The sequence below is a fragment of the Leucoraja erinacea genome, chromosome 12 (assembly GCF_028641065.1).
Source record: "Leucoraja erinacea ecotype New England chromosome 12, Leri_hhj_1, whole genome shotgun sequence".
NCBI classification, from domain to species: domain Eukaryota; kingdom Metazoa; phylum Chordata; class Chondrichthyes; order Rajiformes; family Rajidae; genus Leucoraja; species Leucoraja erinaceus.
In genome coordinates this window covers 25,719,148-25,741,364 of record NC_073388.1, presented here as the reverse complement: position 1 = coordinate 25,741,364, position 22,217 = coordinate 25,719,148, and the positions used below count along the sequence as shown (strand labels likewise).

General features: G+C 41.8%; 1 protein-coding gene across 1 annotated transcript in view; it reads left to right on the top strand.

Annotated features, from left to right (window-relative positions):
- LOC129702224 (protein POF1B-like) overlaps positions 1-22,217 on the top strand; it is a 79,436-nt gene that overhangs the window by 25,720 nt on the left and 31,499 nt on the right. Inside the window, exons 3-6 of the mRNA XM_055643879.1 lie at positions 1,625-1,747; positions 6,981-7,097; positions 8,521-8,670; positions 16,274-16,416. Of these exons, the coding sequence (XP_055499854.1) occupies positions 1,625-1,747; positions 6,981-7,097; positions 8,521-8,670; positions 16,274-16,416 (533 nt within the window). The remainder of the gene's footprint in view (positions 1-1,624; positions 1,748-6,980; positions 7,098-8,520; positions 8,671-16,273; positions 16,417-22,217) is intronic.

Below are 22,217 nucleotides of genomic sequence, written 5' to 3'. Positions count from 1 at the left end.
TTTTTTTAATAGACCCAATTACCCCTCTTCCTAAATAAGTAAATGTGCAGGCCATTTCTAGAGACATTAACATATGAGGAGCAAGGTTAGGCCAGTTGATCACATGTGTCTGCTCCATTATTTTATAAGATGGCTTATCTTTAACCTCAGTACTTCTCTACTGCATGAACCCATTATACCTTTCTTCCTTTGATTTTTATTTTGAGTATACTCAATGTTGGCATCTTCGCAGTATATAGGGAATTTCAATGGTTCACAACTCACTAGGTGAAGAATGTGTTTCTGGCCACTTTCCTAAACGCTAATTCCGTATTATGAGACAATGACCCCCTGTTTCTAGTTGCTCTAGACCGGGGAAAATATTACTTCCTTATCAACCCTGCAAACCCCTTAGGATATTTGAACATTTCAGTGAGGTCATTTATTGTTCCGAATTTAAGAAATTAGAATCTGAATCTGTTTAATCTGTCCTTTATTAACAATCCTGATTTTCAAACCTGCTCCACTGTTTTAAATGATCACAGTTCTTCTGCTCCTTGTACTCATTTTGCTTTCATGTCCAAAATCTCTTGAGCTGAGATAACCTGAAGAAGAACTGCTTTGATTATTAATGGTTCCCTAAAATTTTAGTTAATTGTTGGGACACATTGTTTAGATGAACTATCATAGCAGTTTGATTGTGTTTAACATTTGTTTTATTGTATAATAAACTTTGTTAGTTTACTCTAAAATCTTTAAAACTTTAAAACCAAGAACTCAATAGAAAATAGAATCGTGGGTGGGCTGTGGCTATTTGGCCATGTGAATGTACATAATGCGTTTTTGCTTTGAGTGAATGCCATTGAACGTACCCACAATAACCTACATTAAAGATAGGCTCAAAATTATTTTAATGTAGATTCTATAATAAATGAATAATAAATGCCCCATCTTCATTAGTCCCACCCTGTTTGCCCCATATCCTTCTAAAGCTATCCTATCCTGTCTTGACTACTTCCTCTGGCAGCATAATTGCTGTGAAGTATTTTGAGATATATTGAGGAAGTACAGTGTAACTGAAACCTTACTCTTTACTTCTCTTTCATTGAAATTAATTTAAAGTGAGCGGAGTGTCATGCTTTGTATTTGGTTGGGTTGATTTTGCCTTCCCTTGCTAAGCTAAAGACATGGAAATGAACATAGGATGTGTGCATTTCTATAAAAAGGTAGCGCAATGGCACGGCTCATAGTCTGCAGCCCATACCTGCAGAGTTCAATCCTCACCTCAATGCTATCTGTGTAGATTTTGCACATTCTCCCTTTGACCCCGTTGATTTCCCTGGGGAGCTCTAGTTTCAACTATTGAACCATTCCTCCCATATACCCAAGACATGCAGATTGGTTAGTTAATCGGCCTTTGCAAATTTCCCCAAGGGTATACATGAGTAGCAGCATCTGGAAGAGTTGGTGGGAACATGGGATTCACTTAGGATTAATACATGTGGGTGGTTTATGGTCAGCATGGATTTGGTAGACAAATGGCTTACAGTATTTCCATGCTGCATCTCTCTGTAACTCTATGAAGATGGGATAATTTTAGTTCATGAATGTATTAAAAAAGAATTGTTCTTTGTTTGTGACACAGGTACAAAACAGGCAGCATCAATATATACTGTCCCAAAGCATGAAAGGAATAAATATTCCAAAGGAGTCGGAAGTTATAGTACATAAAACATTCGTGACAGTTAATCAAGTTCCATCTGCACAGGTAAGAGTTGATGCAAATAATTATTAATTACCAATTTTATATATCCATGCCAAGGTATAAATTGTTAGTATTTTTATATCATCTTAGAAAATGAAAGAATAAATAAGATAGATTAATTTATTCCACCAATGCTTTAATATTTCACTATAAAATTGTACATAATTAATTTGTCCATATTATTAGGCCAAATAGTCATTTTCAGACATCCCTCTTGCTATACGGACTCATTCAAGAGCCTGTAAATTGAATTAGCCTCAGTAAACTTGGAGTCTTTGCAATGAAACTTTTTTTTGTTTCCATTAACAAATCAGTATCTCTATTAAAATTGTTTTTTGAGTTTCTGTGATTGTGCAAGGAAAGTATGAATGAAAGTTCTTTTGTCTAAACATAATCAATTTGTCTGCACCATGGATATTCAGCCCCTGGTAGGCTAGTATGTCCGGGATTGTCCTGGTATGCAATGAGTTGAGTGGCAGTTTTTATTTTTAGGAAAACTGCACACCACTTGGTGTGAATGTCAGTGGTGGGAGAGAAAGCTGAAGGCTATTATATAGGGTAGACACAAAATACTGGAGTAACTCAGCGGGACAGGCAGCATCTCTGGAGAGAAGGAATGGGCGACATTTCGGGTTGAGACAAATTACTCCAGCATTTTGTGTCTACCTTCGATTTAAACCAGCACCTGCAGTTCTTTCCTACACGTTATTATAAAGGGTCAGACGTTAAAATATTAGTAGGATTAGATAAAATGAACATTTCTGAAAGTGAAATGCATTCTGAAAGGGAACATGGATTTCTGATAGATAAACCTACTAGAGATTCTAGTTGTTCAGTTGAATGGACCCAGAGCAATCCTATTATCCAATGTCCCACTTACTTTCAGATTGTGGAGGTTGCGATTAAACCTTGCACTGGAACTGTGTTCTTCTTACAATTATGCTGGGCTTTGGTGAGATTGCACCTTGATGAGTATTGTGCACAGTTCTGATCTACTTCCTAAGAAAAGGTGAACTTGCAAATGAGGAAGTGCAACAGAGTTTCACCAACCTGATTCTTTCATGGTGTGTGTGCTACATGAGGAGTGATTAAGTAAACTGGGTTAGTACTAGGTTCATAGAGCGTGGAAATAAGCCCTCTGGCCCAACTTGCCCATAACCAGTCCTATCCATGTACCTGTCTAAATATTTCTTAAAAGTTGTGATAGTACCTGCCTCAACTACCTCATCGGACAACTCTTTTCATACACCCACCACCCTTTGTGTGAAAAAACCCCTAAGGTTCCTATCAAATCTTTCCCCCCACCTTAAACCTCTGGCCTTGGATTCTCAATTCCCCTACTCTTGGCAAGAGATTGTGTGCATCTAATCCTCTCATGATTTTGTACACTTCCATAAGATCAATCAATCAACCTTTATTGTCATCTTGTAAAGCAACAGTTCTACAGTGCAAAATGAGAAGACGTTTCCCAGGGAATACCGGAGCATCGCACATGCAACTTAAAAAATTTCACACATTGTTGTTGCCGCACCAGTCCACTAGTTGTTTTACTTCCTCCCTGTACATTGATTCCTCATCTCCGCTGATGAGTCCCACCACTGTTATGTCATCCGCAAATTTTATGATCCTATTGTCCCTGAATCAGGCAGCACAGTCATGTGTGAGCAGTGTGAACAACACTGGGCTGAGCACACAGCCTTGAGGGGAGCCTCATCCCGCATCCTCCTGCGCTCCAAGGAATAGGAGTCCCAGGCTGCTCAATCTCTCCAGCTCAGGCTCTCTTGTCTTGGCAACATCCTCGAAAATCTTCCCTACACCCTTTCCAGTCTGACAATATCTTTCCTATAACATGGTGCGCAGAAATGAACACAATACTCTAAATGCGACCTCACCAACGTCTAATTTAACTGCAACATGACCTCCTAACTTCTATATTCAGTACTCTGACCGATGAAGGCCAATGTATCAATTCAATTCAATTCAATTCAACTTTAATGTCATCGCACAAATACAAGTATCAGTACAACGAAATGCAGTTTTGCGTCAGTCCGTAGTAGTTGTACATAAAGAAAACAAAAAAAAATAGAAAGAGGGAAGATACAGAATAATCAAGAAATACAGAATCATTAAACAATGGGGATGGAGGGACCAGAGAAAATCTATCGTCGGGACTCCGAGTTCAGCAATGTGATTGTGTTGTTGTAGAAGCTGTTCCTCATCCTACTAGTACGTGACCTGAGGCTCCTGTACCGCCTCCCTGATGGGAGGAGGGCAAACAGTCCATGGTTGGGGTGTGAGGGGTCTTTGATGATCTTTCCAGCCCGTCTCAGACACCGTTTTCGGTGGAGGGCATCCATGGCAGGGAGCGGGGCACCGATGATGTGCTGCGCGGTTTTCACCACCCGTTGTAGTGCCTTCCTGTCCGCAGCAGTGCAGCTGCTGTACCATACCGTGAAGCAGGTGGTCAGGATACTCTCTATGGTACAGTGGTAAAAGTTGGTCAGGATCCGGGGGGACAGGTGGGCTTTCTTGAGCCTCCTCAGGAAGTAAAGGCGCTGCTGTGCCTTTTTGATCAGCTTGGAGGTGTTGAGGGACCAGGACAAATCCTCCGAGATATGTACTCCGAGGAATTTATAGCTGGAGACGCGCTCCACCTCAGTCCCGTTTTGACTTTTTGACTACCAAAGCCTTTTTGACTACCCTATCCATCTGTGATGCCACTTTCAAATAACTATTTACCTGCATTCCTAGATTCCTCTCCTCTACAACACCCCCCAGAGCCTTACCATTCACTGTGTAGGTCCTGCCCAACCTACTCATTAAATTTTCATAGAATGAGAGGAGATCTCTGTGAAATGTGCAAAATACTAACAGGGCTAGTCTGCCTGGCTGGACGAGTCCCAGTCTTATGTCAAATGATTGAGTTGAGCCACAAAGGGCTGTAGAGGCTAAATCACTGAGTATATTTAAGAAGATGATAAAAAGATTTCTAGATGCAAACTGCATCAAGTCATGGGGAGAGAGTAGCAATATACTGTTGAGATAAATGATCAGACTAGATGGTAGCAAGCTGAAAGAGCTGTGTGTTCCGCTCTTGTCCTTATTTTCAATCTTTCTGCATTTCTATGAAATTACCGTGAAGGCACCATAATTGTTCTTGTTAAAATAATACATATAATTGTCTCTAATTGAGTTTGCTATAATTTAATACAGCATTATTGATTCTAATGTCAATAGTGTGTGGGGGATGAAAGAATTCCACGTGCAAATTATTTTTTTAACTGACAAAGGAACTTTGACCAGGTTTTCCTGGGATATACACACAAGGACACTCTAAGGATAAAATGAACTCTGAAGTGAAAATCAAAAAGTAACTACAGCTGCTGGAAATCTGAGATATCTATATATTACTAAAACTCTCTGTTTGTTTGTTTGTTTGTATGCATGTGTGTGCGAGAGATCCAAACCCCCCACCAAAACGGTACACGATTATGCTACAATTTTTGGCCCACCTTACTCACCATTGTCCTGCGATGTAAATGAAGCAAGTTTTGCTTAGATTGATGGTATATATTACGTTATTGACATTTTAAACTTTACAAAAATCACTTTTCAAACCATTTTTCCACTTGCCCTGCCAGTCAGCCACGTTCGATGTCACAATGATGTCACAATCGTATCCCGATTCTCATTTACATTAAAAAATCATGATTTTCAAAAAAACTCGGTTTCAATCAAATTCTTCCGTTTTCATTAACAGCTAACATTGTGTTTGAGTTATTTTAAAGAAAAAACTTGATTTTAATTGAGAATTTCATTTAAAATAAAAAATCACGATTTTCATTGTGGGGGGTAAGATAGTGGGGATGCAGAGGGATAGAGGGAGAGGAGGGGGCAGTGAGGGGAGAAGGAGGGGAATGTGGGGGAGGTGAGGAGGGAGAGTGAGGGAGGATAGAGGGAGAGGAGGGGGGAGTGGGGGAAGTAGGGAGTGGCGGATAGAGGGAGAGGGGGACAGTGGGTGAGGTGAGGAGGGAGAGTGGGTGAGTGGGATAGGGAGGAGGTGAGAAGTAGGGGAGCAGGGAGATAGAGGGAGAGGAGGGGGGTAGGGAGGGCAAAGGGGTTATGGAGGGTGGGAGTGACTGAGGAGAGAGGAAAGAATGAGGGGAAGGGAGTGCTGGGGGATGAGGGCGAATGGAGTACAGGGGTAGGAAGAGTTATAGTACATAAAACATTTGTGACAGTTAATCAAGTTCCATCTGCACAGGTAAGAGTTGATACAAATAATTATTAATTACCAATTTTATATAGGAAGAGGGATGACGAGGCGCTGTTGGGGGAGGGCTGCAGTGACGCGAGCGCCACGACGGGGATCTCTGGCGTCACAATGGGACCGCTCAGCCGTGCCTGCACATCCACGGTTTACTTTCCACAGATGCTACAGTACTTGACTAGCTGAATATTTTGTGGCATTTCCTTTACTTCTGGTACTTGAAATGCTTTGCGCGACTGACCTACCATTCATCTTTTGGGCAATGTCTATAAAGCACCATTTTCTCTTCAATTTACTGCCCTCAATCTTCCTCGGCCCTGCCACTGAGACTCCTGGCTTTCCTCCTCCCGCCACTTCCAATTCATCCACCTCTCAATTAATTTCTCCCTGATAACAGCCCTCCCTTCTTGAAGGTTCCTGCCACTCCATTTGAAAACTCCAATATCTTCTTGCCTCTGCCACTCCCCACCCTATCACTCTTCATGGAGCTTTGGTTTATCTCTTCCTCCCAGCAACAATAGTCATCTATCAAAGACCTTCAGGGTTAACTTAATCCTTCTGCACCCGGCCATACCACCATTACTGCCCTGAGAGTAACTCCCACTCCAAATGCTTCTCTGCTTTCCCTTTGTGCTCCATCAACTCTAATCCTCCACTTCCTTGAGGTCATTGACTAAATGCTATGCTTAGCACCCACAACCTCCCCTCTCCAACTACCCATCCCCCCCCCCCCCCCTTATTTTGCAGTCCCCATCCCTTCACCAAACCTGCAATTGGAACAGAGTATCAGATGGCCTATTGTCGGGGAAGAAAATGTGCCAGTGTGTTTGGATTGGATAAGCCAGCATCTGGAAGTGTGGTTGGCACTGCACTGTTAAACCTACCACCTTTTGGCTGCACTGGAATAGGGAGTGTTCAGTCTAAAACCACCTTGTGATGATGACTGTCATTTGACTCTGTTTATAGGTATATGAAGGTGTTCAAGGCTTTCCATCCTATCAGAACATTGGAAATTCGCAAACCCACTGGGAAGATATCAAATACAGTGAAAGCCAAATAAGAAATGATCGAAGCCCTGTGCAGGTACCGTTTACGCTACGTCTTTCCAATGTTTTTCACATGTTTGGAACTATTTCAATTAATGCTTTTTCACATTTGCAATTCCACTCGGAATATTGTTTTAACAAAGAACTGCAGATGCTGGTAAAATCAAAGGTAAACACAAAATGCTGAAGTAACTCAGCGGGTGAGTTACTCCAGCAGTTTGTGTCTACCTCCACTCACAATTATGTAGAACCACAGATGCTGATTTACAAAAAACAATGCAAAGTGCTGGAGTAACTCAGTGGGTCAGTTGGCATGGCTGGAGAACATGGATGGATGACATTTAGGGTCTGAAGAAGGGTCCCAACCCGAAACATCACCTCTCCATGTTCTCCAGAGATGCTGCCAAACCCGCTGAGTTACTTCAGTGCTTTATTTTAGTTTAGTATAGAGATGCAGGTGGAAATAGTCCTTTCGGCCAGTGATCCCCACACATTAACACTATACTACACCGACTTTTACATTTACCAAGCCAATTAACCTACAAACCTGTACATCTTTGGAGTGTGGGAGAAAACCGAAGATGTCGGCGAAAACCCACGCAGGTCACAGGGAAAATGTACAAACTCTGTACAGATAGCACCCATAGTCGGGATCGAACCCGTGTCTCCGGTGCTGCATTCGCTGTAAGGCAGCAACTCTACTGCTGTGCCATCGTGACCGCGGTGTTTTGTTTCTGCTCCGAATACTAAAGGCCCCCTTTGACTATCTCAGTCCTTGGACAATTAAGTTTCAGTAGCAGATGGAATAATTTGCAGGTAGCTGATTAGATACAAAATTAAATATCTGTGGATTTTACTTGGCTTGGTGGGTTTGAGCTTTCTACTCATGATTAATATTTGGAATAAGGTTTTACAAAATGAATGAATGAAATCGTGGAAGAATATTTCATAGAAAAACAAATGTGAACAATGTTTTACTATTAAAGGTTCTTAGGTTTCCGCATTGTTGTCACTGCAGGCATATATAGAACACAGGTATTTTTATGAGCATGCCACACATTGTGCCCTCTTGTAGGTTGTATGTAATGGTTTGGGGATGCTTTGGAAATTGAGCCCTAAGGTGAGGAAATTTAACTTCAAATTTGTGAACATTTCTGCCGCATTTTGTGAATGTAAGAATGTAGTGAGGATGACTTTTAATTTAGATATGAATGACCCAAACAGGAATTTTCTATTAATAACTACTGAATATATTTTTAGATCTTTGTCGCGTATTGTTATTTTTAATCTGTTTTGAAATACGAAAGCAAATTCATTTTATTAGATGCTAAACATTCCAACAACTTGAAGATCAAATTTAAATGAATAAACTAATTGTTAAATGAGAAAAGTGATAATGAACCACTGAGAGAAATTGAGGAATGCTTTGGAATAAAAAGTTAATAAATGTTGCTCTGCAGGTTGTGTCTTATCCGAGTGAACACATCAAGTCTCAGAGTACACGAAGCTCTGTCACATCCCAAGAATATGACCTACACTCAGAGGAAACCTTGATGAAATGCTCTGGAGGAGGGAGTCCAGCCAGAACCCGGAGTCCTCACCCCAGCCAGGTACTGCAGTTACTTTTCGACCTAGTTTTTTCACTGCACCTCGGTACACGTGACAATAATACATTAAACTAAACTACGTTGAAATTTAAATGCAAAATTGGTCTATTTTTCATCGTTCTTTCATTTAGCGTGTTTGGTTCAGTTTAGGGTCTGCAAGTTTGCAAAACTAAACCCTTGTTATGAGAAGAGGTAAATTAAGATGGTTGTTTTATCTATGCTTTTGACACAATTAAGCCCAAGGTTGAATTTGTGACTCCATTTCAAATGAGATGACTGAGTTTAGGAAAATGTCGCTAAATTCAGTTAAAATGTTGTTGCCATGACTTAGTATAACATCAATCCCATACAATGTTTTGATGCTAAATTAACTGTGATTTTGCAATGCTTTGTTGTTTTGCAGATAAATCTGCACAATAATTGAGCTGTCCATTTATAAATGCCAGTCTCTGGAGCAGAACATCCAACCTTTATCACAATTTAAATTACATCAGAATTATAATTGGCCTTTAACAAATCCACTCCGAATAATAAATGATCATATGTAATTCTTGGCTTATTCAAGCTAACTTGGCTCTTCAAACAGCAGTGACTTTATTCTTGCCTTTAATCACATGAGGATGAAATGCTTCTCATGTAATTTTATTGACAACTTGTTGGACAGGAGTATCTGATTACGTATATCTTTCGAAAAATGATGCAAGATGACATATATATTGATGTTAGTTTTAGCTAAAGCTATAAACCAGGAATGCACTCAGCCTTGTTTTTCTCATCAAAGACAACAAGGAAGTCTAATGATTAGTCCAACTGTGCTCCTGTTGGTGAGGGGAAATCAATACTGTTTACTGAACCAAAAATCAAAAATGCTAGAAATACGCAGCAGATTTGGTAGTTGTGGTTCAGGATAAAGACTCTTAGTCAAACTGTTCACTTGCCCTAATTGTATTCATTGTCACCTACTGGCCATGCTAATACATATTAGGTGAGCACAGTATTGAAAGCAAGGTGTTGAAGTTTACCGAAGCCCAAATCACTCCTTGATCTGTCTGGTCAAGTGCAATTTAGGGCAGATCTTGCAAAGGTCTCATAAGCTATTTGAGGACTCGAGAGCTTGTCAAGCAAAGCCCTGTCCCACTGTATGAGTTCATTCAAGTGCTCTCCCGAGTTAAAAAAAAAAAATCAAACTCGTGGTAAGCACGTAGAATGAACGTAGCAGGTACGTCGGAGCTCTGGGGCCGTCTCTTAGCGGCTCGTAACGGCTTGTCTTTCTCAAATATTGAAGAAGTCCTGCTTTTCAATCGGTTTGTATGAGGAAGAATGGGGCAAATTGCTTTGGTTACTGAAACATACCCAACGTGGAAAAACAAACTGATTAAACTAGATGTGAGCAATATGTTTAACATTATAACAACGTGTAAGAAAAACTGACGCTACTTTGTGTTCCCCTTTGTCATTTTTTATATAGTATTTTATGTTTTCTCTATTCTATTCTAGCTAGTGTTGTTTGCTTAAAAACAAAATAAAGTGTTTGTTTCTGACACCACCTCCTACCTTCTCCTGGACTATGAGCTCACAACTGAATCTGTAACCACAGTTCCCTCATCCTTGTGCAATCGACCTTTCCCTGCTCCTAAGAAACACAGCAGGATTACATAGGAAATAGGTGCAGTAGGCCATTGATGATTGAATATCTTTTTTTAAATTACAAGTGGTTTCAATTCTATGAAAATGTTTCCATGTAAATCAAATGGAATAAATAAATAACAAATTGTAGTTATCAAAGTGTTCTACTTTAATTAACTTTAAGATTGACATATCTTAAGAGGGATTTTTTTCACAAATGCCTTCCAGCTGTTGGCAACTGTCTGTTGTAAGTGCAACATTATAGTGTTGTGAACAACTTCAAAGGCACAGCTAATTATTTTGTGGTCAAGGAAGACCTTGTTTCATCTGCATTAATTGAAAAATGTTGAAATAAAACCAAGATGAGGTTAAATGAAACGGGACATTGTATCGGACCGTACCCAAAGTCTTTTGATTTAATTTGTGTTGTGTAACAATAATGTCTATTCCTGTATGAGTGCTGACTAGTAAGGAATATTCACCAGCTTTGCTGTGTTCCCTACTCTGAAATGCTTTGCACTTGTGACTAATGATAGCATTATTATAGGCTAACCGATTTCAATTCAAGGCTAAACACTAAAGGGCCTGTCCCACGAGCATGCGACTGCATGCGGCAAGCGCGACCAAACCGGAAGCGGGGGCCGCGCAGTGTTCGAGTGATCCACTTACAGGGCCGGTCCCACCAGCATGCGGCGAGCGCGACCAAACCAGAAGCGGGGGCCGCGCGGAGGTCGAGTGAGTGACGTGAAGTTCGAGCGAAGTCCGCGGGAAGTCCGCACGTGACGTACGCCCGTCAAGACGGTGCGTACGCTCGTCGATGAGGTGCGTATGACCTCAATGCGGCTGCGGGCCGGCAGGCCGTTGCCGCGCGGAATTTTTGAACACTCAGTTTTCCGGAGCGCAATGTCGGGACCAGATCCGCACAACTCCATACGGCTCCGGCGATCGAAGTGGGACCGGCCCCGCGAGGCCGTACGGCTCAAGCGACCACGTTAGGTCGCGCTTGCCGCATGCTCTCGCATGCTCGTGGGACAGGCCCTTTACTCTCTGACGCCACCTCCTACCTTCTCCTGGACTGTGAGTTCACAACTGAATCTGTAACCACTGTTCCCTCATCCTTGTACAATCTACCTCTCCCTGCTCCTAAGATCCACAGCAGGATTACATAAAAAATAGGTGCAGTAGGCCATTCGGCCCTTCGAGCCGGCACCACCATTCAATATGATCATTGCTGATCATCTAAAATCAGTACCCCGTTCCTGCTTTTTCCCCTGTATCCCTTGATTCCTATAGCCCTAAGAGCTAAATCTCTCTTAATCTTTGCCCAGCTATAATAATTATTTCAGCTTGTTCTTGCCTGATACAATTTATGTCTTCATGCCTTGATTCACAATTTTCCCCTTTTTCACTATACCCACCTGTTTCATGGGTCATTTGAGAATAAGAGCCATACAGCACAGAAACGGGCCCTTCGATTCACCAAATCTCCACCAATCACCAAGTACTCATTTATAGTTATTCAACATTGTTCCCATTTATTTTCTCTACATTCCTACCAACTCCCCTCTGAATCAACCACTCGCCTACACACCGTTTGGAGCTCCAGAGCGTTGGGCCTGCAGCATCGACATCATGGAGCTGTAGTTCGTGGAGCTCCCAATGCGGGCGGCGCTGACTACAACATCGCAGAGTCCCTGGGCCCTTTGCCGAAGTCCACCAGCTGGAGTCTCCGCCCGGCGCGGCCTGGGGATGTCGGGAGCTGCGTACTCCGGTGGGAAGCGGCTGTTTTGGAGGTCCAAGCCGCTAAGGTTGGCCTCCAGTCCCGATGTTGGAGTTCCAACATCTCGGCGAGCGGGCCTGAGTGACGGGCTGCTGTAGCGGCGGCTGCGGTGGGCTCCGGAGGCCCCGACCACGGGTGAACATCGAGGAAGAGACTGACTTTGGTGCCTTCCCTCACAGTGGGAAACCTTTGATTCTGCTGTGTGGGGATGTTTTATGTTGAACTCTATCGTGTGTTGTGTTCTTTATTTTATTGTATGGCTGTATGGTGATCACATTTCACTGTGCCAACTGGCACATGTGACAAATAAATATATCTTGTGTCTTGTATCTTGGTAGAAAAAGAGTCAACATTTTCTATACATGGTCTTATTAAAGAGATTTTATCAGCTTATAGCTCAGTATTTCAGTTTTAAAGATGCATGAGGATCAACAGGAAAAGAGTTTTCCATCATGGTACACCAAAATTCAGATGGGAGTGGTACGGTTAGTTTGCACAGTAGAGGAGGCATTAGAGAAGCAGGTTATGAATTATTCTTTGAACATTTCCCCAGATCAATGACAATTCCACATTCACAACTGGATATACTTTGAAAATGTATTGAAAATATCTCATAATGACCTACTTTGAAAGGGAGAAGTACAGGAGGAGCAATTAAAAAGAAAGCATTGCAGGGCTCTCACTTAACTTTTTTTCTCTGTAGCCAGACTAGGCTGCTTTTTAGGTTGCCAAATGACAGTTTAGATGGTCATTTAAGACGGCTTGCATGCGACAAAGTGCTCGGACGAAGTGGGTAGTTACCAGTCGGAATTATGCTCAATGAAGCATTAACATATTATTACTGCTTCAAATAAAGTCACAAACTAAACAAATTCACCATTCAAGACATGATATATACCACAATGACATGCAGCAAAATTATAATACAGTATCTCAACTCTTTTTACACATTGCAATGAATGCAATTTCTATTATTTCTTTCTACTTCCAAACAAAAATGTGGTTGGATTATTAGAGTATAATCAACCCCCGTGAGACCAAGTGCAGGCTTGACGATTGCTTCGCACAACGCCTCCACTCAGTTCGCAATAACCAACCTGATCTCCCGGTGGCTCAGCACTTCAACTCCCCCTCCCATTCCGAATCCGACCTTTCTGTCCTGGGCCTCCTCCATGGCCAGAGTGAGGCCCACCACAAATTGGAGGAACAGCACCTCATATTTTGCTTGGGTAGTTTACACCCCAGCGGTATGAACATTGACTTCTCCAATTTCAGGTAGTCCTTGCTTTCTCCCTCCTTCCCCTCCCATTCCCAGCTCTCCCACAGCCCACTGTCTCCGCCTCGTCATTTCTTTTTCCCACCACCCACCTGACATCAGTCTGAAGAAGGGTCTCTTCTTTATAAGCCCACCCTCCATCACCTCCAGTTTAAATTCCATTTGGAATATTTTTGGAGAACCAGGAAACCAAGAAGCAAGAGTTATTCCAGGGAGTTACTCCAGCTCCTGGGAGTGAGTCTGCATTGGGTTTCAGCGGTCGCAGCGAGTCGGCGACTGGTCAGCAATGGCGGCCAGATCTCCCACAATGCAAAGGGAGTGAGAAAGTACCCGGCGCCAACCAGGGCGGCCGTTGATGTGCTGGCCGTGGCAGTGCACATGTGCAGGGGGAGGACGTGCAGGCTGTGGCAGTGCGCATGTGCAAGGCGGCCGGCCTTGCTGGCAGATGAGGAGCGGCCGGAAATCGGAGACACGGCGGCCCGGACACGGATGGCAGGCGGTGACAGAGAGAGAGATAGAGAGGGGAACCCGCTCAGAGTTGAGCGGTAGGTGTCCCGGGTGCACCCAGAGAGCGGCACCCAAGCGCTCACGCAACCGACAACCTGGGCCCGGAGCCGTGACAAAGCGCCGCGGCTGTGGGTCAGAAGCCCGCCAAATACGAGGGAAATCCCATCCCTGTGTCCAGGAATCTGGGATCATCCTAATCCTGCACCGCAACCAATGGACTGCAAACATCCCATATTCTTTAACCCTGCCAGGTAATTTTATCCCTATCCCAGGAATTTGCATCTTCCTAATTCAGGGATTTATCCCGATCTACTTAAAGGCCCGGCGGGACTTTAGGTGGCCATTGGCAACCGAGCAACCGTTATTTTCGTGACAAACCACAAAGACAAGTTGTTCAGCCTGCAAGACATAATCACAGTACTGAACATTTCAGCAGTTCAATATATTAAACAAATATTGAAAGTGTATGGTCCAAGAATCAGCCCGAGAATTGAAGAGGTTTTGCAAATACTACTTGCAATTAGTGAGAAATACTCTGTCGAGTAGTAAAGTCTGCAAGATTTGATATACTTCTGAGGTGAGACCAATTTAAGATAAATTGAGAATTGGTGATTCCAGTGAATGCAGAGATTAATTATTGTTAAATGTGTAGCTTCAACACATTAAAAAAAACAGATTGTGCCTCAAGTTACAACAAAAGATTGAATTAGATTTAAATGCAAGCTCTAAGAAGATGAAAAAGACAAAAATCTAAGATGAATAATTGTTAAATGTGTAGCTTCAACACAAGTGTTGCAAATGTTATAGAGCGTGGAGAAACATAACTCTGTTAAATCTGTATTTTTATAGTGTAGTAGATGTAATATATTGTTGACGTGTTATAGTTACTTTAAAGCAGTTACCTATTTAAGGAGTGTGCCATGTGAAAAACAACTCTGCAAAACTCTGCAGGTACAGCAGCAGGCAGTGAAGAAAGCTAATGGCATGTTGGCCTTCATAACAAGAGGAGTTGAGTATAGGAGCAGAGGTTCTTCTACAGTTGTACAGGGCCCTAGTGAGACCACTCCTGGAGTATTGTGTGCAGTTTTTGTCTCCAAATTTGAGGAAGGCCATTTTTGCTATTGAGGGAGTGCAGCGCAGGTTCACAAGGTTAATTCCCGGGATGGCTGGACTGTCGTATGTTGAAAGAATGAAGCGACTGGGTTTGTATACACTTGAATTTAGAAGGACGAGAGGGGCTCTTGTTGAAACGTATAAGATTATTAAGGGATTGGACACACTAGAAGCAGGAAACATGTTCCCGTTGTTGGGGGAGTCCAGAACCGAGGGCCACAGTTTAAGAATAAGGGGTAGGTCATTTAGGACGGCGATGAGGAAAACAATGTTCACCCAGAGAATTGGTTGAAAAAGCCTCCGAAGGCAGTGGGGGTCAATTCTCTGGATGCTTTCAAGAGAGAGTTAGATAGAGCGCTTAACGATAGCGGAGTCAAGGGAAATGGGGAGAATGGATAGTGGATGATCAGCCATGATCACAGTGAATGACGGTGCTGGCTCGAAGGGCTGAATGGCCTACTCCTGCACCTATTGTCTATTGTCTATTGTATTTGTAGAAGTAATTGAAAATTAATTGAATAAAGTGCTTATGCATGTACATAAATACACACACATTGATTTATTGCTTAAAGCTGCATGTATATGAGCCTGCATATTCTATACAAGATTTTGTTGGAGATTTAAAAACTCATCGTGCATACTTTACATTGTCTTTTACATTGATGGTCTTATATGTACTTTCAAGTGGCATTTGGTATCCGCACTTAAATTTTGCTTATTTCATCTTCTTAGAGCTTGCACTTAAATCTAATTCAATCTTTGTTGTAACATGAAGCACAATGTTTTTTTGTTATTAATCCAAATTATTCAAACAGTTTTTACCATTTCACTGTCAACACCAGTCTTTTGTTTAGTTACTGTAGTCATATTTCACAGTTGCTATTCATGCCTTTTTTATGACTGGCCCCAATGGTTTAACTCTTACGCACACTTGATAAATTATGGTTTTTGATCTCAGTCATGTTATGACTTCCATTTTTATTTCTATGTCACTAGCATGACATTTATTTAGAAGTGTTACATTGTTAGAAATAGAAATGAAAAAAAAAACTTGTGACAAAATTTGGCATCCAAGACCCCATTGGGATGTTGTTCAATATTCCACTGTGAATTCGATTTTGATTTTCAATTTATGTGTATGCCCAAAACAAAACCATTTCTAACTCTTAATCAAGTGGCTTTCACTATTAAAAAATTGCCAGTAGCATCCTGTTCCAACATATCATCCATCCTGTAAATTGTAATTGATAACAATGATCCTCACCAATGTAGAATTGAACTATGTAATAATTTTCTGATACCAGATCAAGAGTGCAATGGATTACGAGAGTGGTAACACAGAGAAATTGGATCCTCGATACTTTGGTGAGCTGCTGGCTGAGCTGAAATGCAAGACCACTGAGCTCCACAACATCCTGCAGGAAAATACAGATAAAATCAAGTGGAAGTGAGTATTTAACTTACTTGTCTCTGATCAGTGGAGTTTGAGTTTAATGATTTAGCATAATTTGTTTATTTGTGGTTCAGGATTGTAGGAAATTATGTGTAAGGTTTGTTTCGAGGTAAATAAGCGATTTTAGAATCTCAGTAAAAATGCCAGCTGAGAGCAGATTATCAAACTGGCTCTCAAATAAAAAGGTTAACAAGGTGGAAGAAGGCAAATTAATTCATTGAGTCTGCTCCATCTTATAACCATAACCATATAACCATATAACAATTACAGCACGGAAACAGGCCATCTCGGCCCTACAAGTCCATGCTGAACAATTATTTTCCCTTAGCCCCAGCTGCCTGCACTCATACCATAACCCTCCATTCCCTTCTCATCCATATGCCTATCCAATTTATTTTTAAATTACACCAAGAAACCTGCCTCCACCACTTCCACTGGAAGCTCATTCCACACCGCTACCACTCTCTGAGTAAAGAAGTTCCCCCTCATGTTACCCCTAAACTTCTGTCCCTTAATTCTGAAGTCATGTCCTCTTGTTTGAATCTTCCCTATTCTCTTTCACTGAGGTCATGGCTGATCTGTGACCAGCTCCACCTACCGACCATCGCACACTTCCCTTCATATTCTTTGCCACATAAGGTAGTGGAGGCCAATTCACTGGATGTTTCCAAGATAGAGTTAGATATAGCTCTTGCGGCTAATGGAATCAAGGGCTATGGGGAGAAAGCAGGAACGGGGTACTGATTATGGATGATCAGCCATGATCATTTTGAATGGCGGTTGTGGCTTGAAGGGCCAAATGGCCTACTCCTGCACCTATTTTCCATGTTAATATATATTTTCACGAAAATCTACCAAACACAAGTTTAAAATTTACAATTGATTTACAACTTTTGTCTACCTTCGATTTTCCAGCATCTGCAGTTCCTTCTTAAACATATCCTTAAAAGGAGATGGTGCTCAGGTCTGCTGCCGATATCTTGGGTATAGTCTAGATCAGTGGTTGGTATGAGTATAGCATAATTTTGTATAACTTGTACCTGATACAAAGGCCAGAATTTCATTATTTTTTCAGGTTATTTTCCATATACTTGAGATTTTACGTTATGGCTATTTATTATCACTCTGATGTTATCAACCAATAAAAGTTGAATCAAAATAAGAATTACACAGAATGGATCTTGGCATTAGATCTGAACATTGCAGAAACACATACCATTGAATTCAACCCTTCAAAGTTCTCCTCATGGAAATTTGGCACGATGTCTAGATTGAGAGAGCTGGCCTATAACTGTAGCAACCCGACACAGCCAACCTCTCAGTATCAGACCTTCTAACAAAGAAAACAGACATTTTCATTAAGGTGCATGCATGCGTGCGTGTGTCCTACCAGCAAGGGTGATTTACCAGAGATGGCAGCAAAGTGGGTCAACAGTTAAGAGGCATGAACGCTAGAAAACATCACAATCAAGTTGGACCCCATGAAGTATGATAAGATTAGACTTGGCGAGGAAATGGCCTGCAGCTTATCTGTGATGAACACTATGAAAGAAACTATCAGAATAGCATGGGCCAAGACTATACTCTGAATATGACAATTTGAAGAAAGTAAGATAAATCAAAAAAGGATTGTCAAGTCAAGAGAGTTTATTGTCATGTGCCCCAGATAGGACAATGAAATTGAAGTTGGAGGGCAAGTTCAGCCAGGCAGACAATCATACTTCAAACAAAGCGAATCAGGCCATTTGGCCCATCAAGCCTGCACTGCCATTTGATCATGGCTGTATTTTTCCTTGTGAAACTCATTATCCTGCCATTTCCCCATAACCATTGACGCCCTTAGTAATCAAGAACCTATCTATCTCCACTTTAAAAATACCCAATGATGGCCTCCACAGCCGTCTGTGGCAATGAATTCCACAGATTCACCAACCCTTAGCTAAAGAAATTGCTTCTCATTTCCAGGCTCAAAGTATGTCCTTTTCTTCTGAGGCTATGCCTTCTAGCCCTAGACTCTCCCACTACTGGAAACATCCTCTCCACATCCATTCTATCCAGGCTTTCATTATTCGGTAGGTTTTAATGAGATTTCCCCTCATCCTTCTAAACTCCAGCGAGTACAAGACCAGAGCCATCAAACGCTCCTCATATGTTAACCCAATCATCCCTGGGATTATTCTTGTAAACCTCTCCTGGACCTTCTCCATTGCCAGCACATCCTTCCTCAGATATGGGGCCTAAAATTGTTCACAATATTCCAATGCCTTATAAAGCCTCAGCATTACATCCCTGCTTTCATATTGCAGCTCCCTCGAAATGAATACTAACATTGCATTTGCCTTCCTTACTACCGACTTGATGTTCAAATTCAACTTTTGGGAATCATGCACCAACACTCCCAAGTCCCTTTGTACCTCTGATTTCTGAATCCTCTGCCAATTTGGAAAATAATTTACACCTTTATTCCTTATATCAAAGTGCATGATCGTACACTTTGCTATGCTGTATTCCATCTGCTACTTGTTTGCCCACTCTTCCAATCTGTTGAAGTCTTTATGCAGACTCTCAGCTTCCTCAACACTACCTGCCCCTCCATCAATCTTCATGTCCTGCAGATTTGGCCACAAAGTCATCAATTCCATCATCCAGATTATTGACATATGATGATTATCAGAGAAAACAATTAGTTGAGGGGATCTGGCTGGTTCTCTGTTTTGGGAAGAAGCAGAGGGCTCTGAGATCTTCTTTATGGGAAATTTGTGAATGTAAAGTGGACTGGCTTTCCATGGTAAAGGTGAGTCAGTGAGGCCCAAGGCATTTGAAGCTATTGCAGTGATGGAGAGTGTGTGAGGTGTCCCAATTTAGACGGGAAGAGACTGGGAAAAAGGGAACAAGATAGCATCAAGGTATGAGTAGATGTTTCCTGCTGAAGATTTTTGCAAGTGTATACTTGCAAAAGTTCTGAAGCTCTCCAGATTATTCATGCACAAATCAAACTAATGAACGAACAATCGCTTTCCAAATAATATAGGCTAAGAAATAATTTGGTTACAAGAGAATATTGAACCTTAGTGGAGATCACCCTCTACAATCTTGGCATTGGTACTGTTTTGTGGGTAGCTTTGAAATAAAATCTTTAAATAGTATTATCATAGAATTGTTTATATTGGCCGTGAAAGTCTGATGTGTTGAATGAAACTTCATATCTCTAATTGCAACTGGGAGTGACAACCATCATAGTCTCAGCCTCTCTCCATTTCAGTAGACAAATCCTTGGCTACTATTTAGAAGCAGTATTTCTTTTCCAGTTTATTGCAGAAAAAGCAGTTCAATAACAAATTCTTACTGCAAATCAATTCAATACTTTGTTTTGAAATGATATACCTATAGTAAAAATATGCAGTGGATGCAGCCTATATTTCTGTGCAGCAACTTGTATTCTTAAAATATGGGACATGGAAAACAAATAGTTTATTTAAATGAGGGTTGATAATTGAAGATCTGCGGTCTGTATCATAAATCATAATAAGCTAATCCGACAATGTTGAAAATCCAAAGCTTTATTTACAATGGAATTGACTACATGGAATTGACTACTGTCATTCAGTTGTCGGGTAAAAAGAAGTTAATAACTACCCCTACCATTCTCTGATGACTACCTATGGAAACTGCTAGGGTGGAAGCTCGTGGCCATGTTTTTAGATGGAAATATCCTCAACAGCAGCAACAGAAAATGAAGTGATGAAAAAAGCTGACAAGCAAACAAGTTCACTCTAAATTTTGGTGTCCAAGATTTAAAAATGGCTGGATCATCTGCAGTGAGAAGTAATAGTTGTTTTAAATAGAAAGGAAAAATGTTAAAATGTCAATAAAACCAAACTTTATAAAAAAAATTAAAAGACAGGTGTGGTATTGAAAACATTAGCATGAAGAAGTGAATATATATAACAGGAATTCTTAGAACAAGAATACAAAATAGGGGTAGGAGAAGTCCAGGTGACCACTCAATATGATCAAGCCTCACCTCTTCTGTGCCAGTTCCCCACAATCCTCAATTCCATAACCTTTCAAAATGCAAAGTTTACCCTTGTGGAATAGTGAATCAATAAATCATTTCAAAAACATTCAGTTTTCCACTTTCGCATTGTGTACCCAGTATTATTACCATTAGGAAACCTGAACGGAAACCTCTGGAGACTTTGTGCCCCACCCAAGGTTTCCGTGAGGTTCCTGGAGGTTTTTGTCAGTCTCCCTACCTGCTTCCACTACCTGCAGACAATGATGAGAAGGCCTACCGGGAGGAGGTGGCTGATCTAGCGCTCTGGTGCCAGGATAACAGCCCCCTCTTGAGCATCAAAAAAATTAAGGAGCTGATCATGGACTTTAGAAGGGCACATCATCCGAGGACGTACACTCCATTGAGGATAAATGGGGATCCTGTGGATAGGGTGAACTGTTTTAAATGTCTGGGAGTCCACATCTCCGAGGATATGACATGGGCATCACACGCCTCAGCACTCGTGAGTAAGGCAAAGCAGCGCCTTTACCACCTCAGGCAATTGAGGAAATTCAGAGTGTCTCCGAGGATCCTCCAGTGCTTCTATGCAGCGGCGGTGGAAAGCATCTTGTCCGGGAACATTACCATCTGGTTTGGGAATTGCTCTGCCAAGGACAAGAAGGCTCTGCAGAGAGTAGTGCGTTCGGCCGAACGCACTATGGGAACTTCACTTGCCCCCCTGCAGGAACTATACATCAGGAGGTGCAACTCCAGAGCCAACAATATCATGAGAGACCCCTCCACCCCTGCAACGGACTGTTCCAGCTGCTACGGTCAGGCAAACGCCTCCGTTGCCATGCGTTGAGAACGGAGAGGTTGAGAAGGAGTTTCTTCCCAGAGGCCATTCGGACTGTAAATGCCTATCTCACCAGGGACTAACTCTACTGAACGTTTTTCCTTCCATTATTAATTAGTATGTAAAGGTATATGTGTGTTATGATTGTGTTTATAGGTTGTTTGTCTTTTGCACAAAAGTCCGCGAGCATTGCCACTTGCATTTCACTGCACATCTCGTATGTGTATGTGACAAATAAACTTGACTTGACTTGACTTGACTTGACTTGCAACCTCCAGCAACCACCTGCAACCTCCGGGAACCGCATGGAAACCTTGGGTGGGGCGCAAAGTCTCCAGAGGTTTCCGTTCAGGTTTCCTAAGTGGGACAGGGGCATTAGTTTATCTCTGAGTATGTCATCACCTTCTGTCAGTGCCCTGGGTAATCCAAGATACAGTGTGTAACTCAAGATACAGACTCTCATTGGCAGTGGCGGACTGGGTCTAAAAATATTGGTTGCCAGGAGACAAAGGGGGCCCACCCACAACTACAATGCTATCATTTAACAGGGGCCCACTTGCCATCACTTGCTATCACTTCATCAGGGGCCTACTTGCCATCGGACAAGCTGACACCCTGGCCAGTCCGCCATTGCTCATTGGTGCTCTGTAAATTTGGGGTGCACTGACCCTGTAAGTCTACTTAGCAGCTCAAAGGATATTTACTCAATGAATGACCTGTTTAGCTCTCGATGGCATTTCCAATTTTGCACAATTTATCAGGCCCTACTGATTGGGTCAACTGCTTATTTCTATTTTTCTAAAATGTGATTTGCAAACTATGCAGTTATGTACACTAACAATAGTTGATAAATGAAGACCAGAATGTAGTTGCCAATAACTGATTCTGTATTCCCGCAACATAACCAATGCAACATTTTAATCTAATTTTATTTATTTTTTC